Genomic DNA, 9330 nt, shown 5'->3' with positions numbered 1-9330 from the left:
TATGGCCCCCTTTATCTTTGCAGGTAGTGTCGATAAAGGCGGTTTTTTTTTTTTTTTGAGTGGAGCCCTGCTTTGTGTACAGCCGTTACGGGGAAACCTTGATCTCTACCACTCCAATAGCGCCTCCTGCTGGCAGAGAATGAATGAGTTTGCATATATATGCCGCCTAGGAAACACTGGACTACGGTATAAATAAATTCAACTGTATAACAGTTTCACTGCAATTCATGTTATAATGTTAGAATTAAATAACAAAAAAAATAATACATATGCACTTATCTGTACATAGTAAATGCGGTTGTTGACATCCTATCTAAAACACGATTTAGCCCCCCCCAAAAAAAAATTACGTTACCACTCTAATGTGTCTTGCAATATCCATGTGTGCAAAGGTTCTGCGCAATCCTCTTGTTCGATATTCTCTGGGTCTGAATCCGGCTCAAATTGATATTATCAATATTGACCCCATCCTTAACTAAACTTGCTGCTTTGGCAAGGGGCGGGGCAGCACTGAAACACCGTCGAAGCTGTTCGCCAATCACAACGCACTGGGATAGCTAACCAATCACATTTTGTTTTTCGGAAGGCGGGTGTTCATCAAACCCGGAACTAATCGAGCCGTTTGTGCCAGACTGGGGAGAAAGGTATTGTAATGTAAATTATGCAAAAAAAATAACACGTTTTTCAAACCACCAAGCATGAGAGTATGTTCTAGTACACCCCCAAAACAAATTCAAGACATTGTAAAAGAGCATAATAGGACTCCTTTAAAGTTACTGGTGGTACTAAATGCTTTCTTTTGTTGCATGCAACTAAGTTACTTTTGCATTTAATCAAATAATCCACATGTAATTGGATTGATGGGTGATTCAGACTGAAAAGCCTTATAAACACCTCAAGCAGAATGAAATTTAAGTCTGGTTGAAAGGGGTGGTGTAGACCTGAAAAAATCAGATCAATGTGGAATGTAAACACTTCCTAATTTCTTATGCACATGTTTATTTATATCTAACAAACTGATGTATTTAATATATACTTCTGACATTCTCTTCTTCAGCTGTCTTTTTAGATATGTCATCAAGGCAAGAACAATTACACTTGCTGTAGCTCTACTATTATACAATACTGTTTTTATGAAATGGTTTCTACGTAGACAGAAGAATGCATGTTTGAGAGTTGTTAACGGAACTGAACCTTCTAAATATAATTCTGAATATGATTTTTGTCAATTCCCAACCCTAACGGTCAAAAGACTGCATGTTTTAATAGCCATTTTCAGTCTCATCATTTCACCATGGCCAACTTGTTCCTTGTGTGCTACTGACCTTTGTTGTACTTGCTCTGTATTTCCAACCCTCTACGGGCACCTTGGCAATTGAATCGCCATTGGCTAGTAAATTTTAAGTTTGCTCGCCAGAAAGTACACACATCTGAAAGTACACTCTTAACATCAGTCAGTCAAACATTATAATATATTATGATATATTATTTTAGTAATTAGAATTAAAACTTGGTAACCATGTATGAATGCGTATTAATCGTTTTAACTAAACTTAGGACTGGTGGTGCTTTTTTGATTAATTCTACGAAGAACAATATAAAACGCACTACGGGTTAAAGAGCTGCTGGATTCATGAATATTAAGCAGGCTGTGTGCTTTCGCTTGAACTGATTTGCTGAAATAAAAACGGACTACAATAGGTGAGCGCCAGCCAATGAGATTGTCGTTTGTGCATTAGTTCTGCCCACTACCGAAGAACCCGGCAGTTCTTAAATGCTGAAGAATTCCAAAGGAACTCTATTTTGACTGGAAAATACTACAAAGAATATCGTTTACGTGTAGCTTGTCAATTACGCATATTATGTAACACTCTCTTTCGCTCTCCCTCTTTGCGTGCGAAAAACAAAAAGCAAAACGATGGCGAGTCGTGTGCCTTTACTCTAGAGTTTACGGTACGTCAAATCAAGGTGCTCTGCGCATCCATTCAGATGAACTGAAAAAAAAGCACAGATCTCTTGATGGAGAGTGAAACTGAAGTGCTCAGTCAGTGTTTTCGGCGAGTGAAAATATATCTGCTAAACGTATAATTATTCTCCAACTCACACACTGGCGAGTAAAATCTGAGATTTTATTAGCCATTGGCTAATAGTCATCATTTAGTCACCCAGAGTTAAGATTCAGTCGCATATGCGAGTGATTTACTCACAATGTAGAGGGTTGATTTCTCACACCGTGTCCTAACTACATGCGATGCGACAAGATTCCAGCGGCAAGCAATTTGGGTGTCCACACTAGACGTGATGTGACCGAATCAATCAAATATCACAGCCAATCAGAAGCGTGTTTGGGCGTGCACTGCTCTTGCAACGAAATGGATATGTTTATAATCTCATAAATATTAAAGCTTTTTAACATCATTAAATGTACATATACTGAGTGACTGATAACATCTTTGTCATGGAATACATTCGTTGGTTCGCAGTGAGTCCACAGTTTTAACGGTCATCTTTGCTTTAATTTAATTTCAAGATCTGAGGCAAACTATCTGTTGTTGCTTTCAGTATGGTTATAAGGTCACACAAAATGTCATTTAACTTTGAATAAAGCACACAATCACCTGAGATTATCTACTGTCATATGTTGTTGTTCCAGTCGCGGAAATAGAAACAGTTTCTAAATTAGACATTTCGCGTGTCGCCGTCGCGGCTAGTTAGGACAAAAACTCTGATTAACATGGAAAAGATACCTTTTGTTGCGTGCAGTTAAGGACACGGTGTCAGGCTGTTCTTAACTGTGCATGTTGGAAGCTTGCTTTCACTGCTGAAGGCTAACGTTTACTGCTGCTGCTTGTTGTCTGTTTCTCTCTTACGCCTTCTCTCCACTCTATTTCTTCTGCCATTTTGTGTGGCTGAAGGGTGGATTCAGGTCACTGCAGGTAACTGGCCCTCTCATCTCCCTCTGTCCACTGCCAACGTAATTAGACTGTCCAGTTCTTGTCATAAATGCATGTCAAAGTGTGCATGAACATTTTAAAGAAAAAGCAAGTTACAAGTTATGCTGATGAAGTTTATACAATAGGACTAGAATTGTAAGAAAATGGGGTCATTTTGATTTTATGAGAAGGACCACAAAGGACCAAAAATAGTTTTTTCATAATTATTGCTGTGAACTGGTGGCACGTTAGGAAAAAGGGCAGTCTCACTAGGCGTTTAGTATTAAAGAATGAATGTGACAACAGTATAGGACTGGCGATATGGCCAAAAAAATTATCACAATTTTTTTCATGTCAGTCGATATCGATAATTATCAAGATAAATGTCAAGTTTCTTTGAAGTTTAAAGCCAGATTTTTGCTCCAAAGTGAAAGTTGTAGAAACCAGACCATTAATTTTCCTTAACAAAATAAATATCTAAATAGAAAAATTAACTTCTTAGTTTCTGCATATTCTAATGATTGATATTGTTTCAAATCAAGAAACTGATTTGGGTTGCCTGATAATATTAATAGTATTATAACTTTTTTGTCTCTTAGAAATGCACATTTGATAGTAGCTTGAGTTAGGATGCAGCGGTAAATTTGTTCATTATTAAAATCAGTAACATCTGTAAAAATGGTAGCAACCTCAGTTTTATATGGTTAGATTTATTCTGACCAAGGTTTTTTTTTTTAACATTTTTTATTAAGCAATGGTCTCCCATAGTAGCATACATTTAAATCATGATAAACAGTTAAAACCACACACATAGCACCTCAATACCATAAATATAACTATATGATTTTTTAGGTAGCCTATTTGTGTGAAAAACTGTAGTAGAAAAACATTCAGTATAAATGCACACATATAGAGTACGTATTTGTGATTAAGCTATAGTATAGCTTAATCACAAATACGTACTATAATTACCATTACTCCTTTATTAAAATTCTATGTGAATATCCCAAATTTCTGCCACAATACCATGGTGCAGTGAGTGTTATTACAGTAAATCCATGGTAAATGATGGCGATGTGTATATTGAAAAGCCTTCTGACTGTCTCATTGCACACTTTCTCCTGTTTGGCTTTAAACTAGTTTAAATCTCGGAGCCATTTGTGTTCATCGCTGAATTCAAGCACTGGATTTCACAGCGCTGTTTAATGCTCGCGTGACCAAGTAAACGCATCTGGTCTAGTGAGCTTGCGGCGTTTCGTTCCGCTTTTGGCACATAAACATTATATCAAACATTTATTGAACTCTTCGTATAGTTTTGAGGGAAATTATATCGCGATAATTATCGTTATCGAATTATCGCCTAGCCCTACAACAGTATGTCACAATTCTGCTCTTTTGCTCCTATTCTCTGATAGGCCGGCTCCAGGCATGGGCAGGGGTGGGCTGAGCCCACCCAATCAGAATTAGATAGTTTACATACATTTTTTGTGCATAGATTAAAACTAATCTGAAGCTAACTGTATTTTGAGAAGTATAAGCTATAGCTTGAGACTGCCCAAACAATCATAAAATAACTCCAGAAAATTGCAGCATTTTTCTTTTATTAGCTGAATGCATGGTGCGCTGAATTCACGCGGAGGCTTCAGTCTGCTGCAGAAAAGCAGAGGCTGACAACGAGCGAAAATGGGCAGAAATATTTGCGCGCTGTCACTAAGAGTTTAATACACGAATATGTATCATAGCACACCACTGAAATTACCGGAGCAGTTTTAATGCTCTAAAAGAAAAGAAAAGAAACATCATTCAATAACATGCGTTCATTGCATGGACGGGGCATGAGAATAATATATAAGCGTCTAAAATGCGTGTAGGCTATGCAGTTCAGTTGAAAGCTTACCACTTTTGACTTGCTGTTAATGTTGAATGTAAGGATTACTTACTATAGCAACAGTCTGTATTAAGTATTCGCCTTTTTTTTTCTTTTTTTTTTTCTTTTGTCAAATTCCGCCATTTTGATTTGAAAGTTGGCCTATCATTTACGGGATTCATGTAATTCATAATTATTGTGATGAAAATAGCATTTTCTGTCTTGCGTTTTCAACATATTAGGAATACAACTAAAATTTAATGGGTGCATATTTTAAAATAAAAATATTATTTGCAGTTTAGATTAATTACTTTACAAAAAATCTTTAGTTCCTTTACCATTACCACAGTGGTCTGGTCTTAATATTTTCCTCAAAACAATAGTCCCCCTAATGTTCTAGATATGATTATGGCCTTGGTTGGTATAAAAAAAGTTAGTTGAAAAAAATCACCAGTGTAGAAACAATGATACAGAGAAAGAGAACCGAGTTTTTCTTTTTATTATTATTATTATTCAATAAAGAAAAAAAGGTTATTTTGTTGTGAAAGTGATATTCTATATATGCACATAAACAGCCCTTTAATTAGCAGAGTAGTATAATCATTGCTGATAGTAAGACATGCAAACATAAAAGAAAACAAAACTGTACGTGAGAACAGCTATAAAGGATATAATAAAAAATTTGGAGTTGGGATAACCTCCAAACCAAAGCCGATACTTTTTAAAAGCTCATTATCGTCAAATGTTTCTAAAATGTTTATATTCCTAGGTAGATTGCTGGCAGCAGGAGCTAATTTTAGCACTACAATGCTTTGTGAAATACTCTTAGAACTAAAATTTAGGAGTCCTAAATTTAGGACCGACACGCCCATTATTTTTAAGATTTTCTCTTAAATCGGTGAGTTATGAGCTACTTTTAGCCTTAAGATGTTTTGTGAATACGGGCCCAGATTTGATAGTTAAATGTGTGTATGTTAATGAATTCCAATCATTCGTAAATAGGGCACTTGTGCATGCTTATTCACAATTAGCATAATCCATAACTCCATTGATTGGACGGCTGGGTAAAAGTGACAGTGACAAGCATTTTACCCAAAGCTAAACCGTTATCAACTCTCAGCTGCAAAAAAAAAAAAAAAGCAAATGACCTTGCAAAATATTATAATGGCAGTGCATCAAAATTTAGTGTCATCAGTTTGCCAAAAAGAACACAGAACTGTTTACGCACAATTTGCACGTGGTAAGGAGCAGGTGTACATTTCTTTCGTACCAACTAACATTTTGAAAACATGAACACTTTCATAAATCCGAAAATTTACGTCAGAACAGCTTTACGAACAAATTACACAATTTTTTTGTTCTTGTGTTTCATGAATGAGGCCCATTAATCTTAAAATATAGTCTGCACTACTTTCCAAGATCATGTGACTAGAGTAATGGCTGCTGAAAATGTAGTCCTGTTTGCATGGATGAGGATGTAGAAACAGTACAGAAGTAACACAACATGTGAAGTTTGGTCTTGTGTGACTTGTTTTCTGAATCTCTCTTATTTTGTCAACAGCCGTACTACCCTAACCGGCCCAACATGCAAGGCAGTGCCCCTCGGGTCCCACCCAGCAGCACCCCCCGGTCTGTTGCACCCACTCATGTCTACCAACCTACCTCACAGGTTATGATGATTCCCCAGCAACCGTTGCAATTCGCCAACACTCAGGGCCATGCCATTTTCCTACACGGACAGGTAGCACATTGTTCTTTTAATTGCCAAGTTGTGCATTTTTTTTGTGAGGCTGTTCGTGCATCTAATGACTTTTTGTTTTCTATTGTAGTACCGCACCCCCTACATGCAGCCAACGCAGCAGTACTCTGCAGGCTTTTACCCTGGAAGCAGTCCAGCTGAATACGGTACATATGGTAAGAGGCTCTGCTCTGGGCCTCCCCTGTTTGTTTGAATCACCCAATCCTGTTTTTTCTTACTTGTATATCTTGCTCTTTTCACTCAAAAGTGGTCTTACTCCAGTCTGTAGAACACATCGAATACCTGATAAATCTTAAAAGGCACAATATGTAAGATTTTCATCATAAAATATCCAAAACCGACTTGCACAGTGTGATATATTTCATGCAGTTGTGTACTTGTGTTATCCCAAAAGTTCCCAAGGATTTGTAAATCCAAAGAAATTATAATTTTAAATAATGGCTCGTTCCTGGTCATTGTCACCTATCAATGACATATCCACACTACCCTTAGTTTCCGCTTATAGAAACTATGGCAAAACACGGACACAAATGCTGCTGTACAGTTAAACTAAATCCATTTTGGCTGTTGCGAATAAAATTAAAATAAAAAAGTGTTGATGACAGCATTAAATTTAGATCTGCTCAATGTTGCGCCATGATTATTTTACGCATTTTTACAGTGTTACGCATTATAACTAATCACACACACGAGTATGTTGAGCTTATGAATGCAATGGCCAATCAGAGGCATGCAGATGAGTTTTTTTTTTCCGGTGCGCGTGCTTGCTGACTGAATTCAGCTCTCACGCAAATTCTCATCATAAACAACAAAGTGCAGATGTACGTATGTAAATAAGAGATTCATTCAACAAACTGTGCATAGACAGCTTTACTGATTATAAGGGGAGTTTTTTTGAGAGTGCTTAAACTCGCACTAGACTGAAGTTAGTCAATGTTCTTTTGACAATGTAAATGCTCTTTGCTTGCTTTCTCTGTATAATTTATTCGCCGTTTCAATAACTGTGGAAGGAACAGGTAATAAAAAATGTATTCATAACCTCATCCGTGAACATCCTCTTTCATAGCATCATTAAAGGGTTAATTCAACCAAAAATGAAAATTCTGTCATTAATTACTCACCCTCATGTCGTTCCAAACCCGTAGGACTTCTGTTCATCTTCGGAACACAAATTAAGATATTTTTGATGCATTCTGAGAGCTCTCTGACCCTCCCATAGACAGCAAGGATCCTTGCACGATCAACGTCCAGAAACGTAGCAAGGAGATGGGTAAAATAATCCATGTGACATCAGGGGTTCAACTGTAATTTTACGAAGCTACGAGAATACTTCTTGTGCACAAAAAAAAAAAACACTATTCAATAATTCGTCACCCTATAGCGCCATTTTGGATAGTATCCACTGAACGCAAACAGCGTATGCTGTTCTGTGTGGGCTGCGCCACGCGGGTACGTTTTCTACATTGTTTGTGCTTTTTATTTGAATGAAAACAACGTATCCGTGTGGTGCGGCTGACACGGAACAACATAAGCTGTTTGCGTTCATTGGATACTCTCCAAAATGGCGCTAGGGTGACGCGGAAGAGACAAATTGTTGAATAAAGTCGTTTTTTTTTTTCTTTTGTGCACAAAGTATTCTTGTAGCTTCGTTAAATTACGGTTGAACCCCTGATGTCACATGGATTATTTTACCGATCTCCTTGCTATGTTTCTGGATGTTGATCGTGTAAGGACCCTTGCTGTCTATGGAGGGTCAGAGAGCTCTCAGATTCCATCAAAAATATCTTAATTTGTGTTCCGAAGATGAACGGAGGTCTTACGGATTTGGAACGACATGAGGGTGAGTAATTAACGACAGAATTTTCATTTTTGGGTGAACTAACCCTTTAAGCTTAGGCTTTATTGTTTTGAAAATGCGACCTCTAGCGGTTAAAACATATTGTGCCTTTAACCTGTTAACCTGCACCCCCCATTTTGGGACTCACAGCTGAAAATGACCTACCTAACTTAAAATTGTAACAGTTCCTGACAACAGTGTGCTACACACAATGTTGGTGTCTTTGGAAAGACCCTTTGGGCTTTACTATCCATCATCCAGAGTTGATAATGCTCAAAAAGATAAAGTTATAGACACTGAAGTGCCTTGAAAAAAATTGTACCATACTGATTTTTATTTTATTTCACATACAAATACTTGAAATCAGTCCTGGAGCAATCCAGAAAAGTAATGGGTTGAAAGTCACATGTCTCCTGAGTTTATATTTCAAATCTGAAGATACCACTAAAAATGAGATTCCTGCAACCATATTTTAGTCATCATACATACCACTGCATAGTTTAATTATAAAACAATAGACAGAATCTTAGACATTGTATAAGTGATTTATTTGAGCACTAGAAAAATACAATAAGAATAATTTGAGTAAGAAAAAGAAAAATATTGACTTTGTATGTCAAGTACATTGCCAGACATACAGCATTCACACTGATTGCTGGTCATACAGTCAGTAATCACATGCTGATGTGCGGTCATACAGATGGTAATCATGCAGATACAGCCACATTCCCCACAAAACACACACACATGTATAAAAAATGTTGAATATAAAAAAAAAAAAAAAGATTTGGTTGTGCTAAAAGCCGATCGCTATCAGATGACAGGTGCTTCACAGCGTGCATCACGAGCCGTCACAAGAGAGCGCCAGAATTCAAATAAACAAGATTCTGCTATCTTTTGACTTTTTTTTTTTTTTTTTTAAGGGTTGGGTCTA

The 9330-nt window shown here is 37.1% G+C and overlaps 1 protein-coding gene across 13 annotated transcripts in view; it reads left to right on the top strand.

Moving 5' to 3' along the window:
* Window positions 1–9330, top strand: part of eif4g1a (eukaryotic translation initiation factor 4 gamma, 1a) — a 48786-nt gene that overhangs the window by 20760 nt on the left and 18696 nt on the right. For 7 of the 13 annotated variants that reach the window (XM_016248137.1, XM_016248126.1, XM_016248130.1 and 4 more), the window contains 3 exons: window positions 2916–2936; window positions 6362–6541; window positions 6630–6714. In XM_016248137.1, the coding sequence (XP_016103623.1) occupies window positions 2916–2936; window positions 6362–6541; window positions 6630–6714 (286 nt within the window). The remainder of the gene's footprint in view (window positions 1–2915; window positions 2937–6361; window positions 6542–6629; window positions 6715–9330) is intronic. The other 6 variants (XM_016248127.1, XM_016248136.1, XM_016248135.1 and 3 more) reach the window with 2 other exon arrangements.

This window comes from Sinocyclocheilus grahami, unplaced genomic scaffold (genome assembly GCF_001515645.1).
Source record: "Sinocyclocheilus grahami isolate Dianchi unplaced genomic scaffold, SAMN03320097.WGS_v1.1 scaffold866.1, whole genome shotgun sequence".
In the NCBI taxonomy this organism is placed as follows: Eukaryota; Metazoa; Chordata; class Actinopteri; order Cypriniformes; family Cyprinidae; genus Sinocyclocheilus; species Sinocyclocheilus grahami.
Note: the sequence above shows the minus strand (reverse complement) of the source record. Positions and strands in the feature narration are given on the sequence as shown.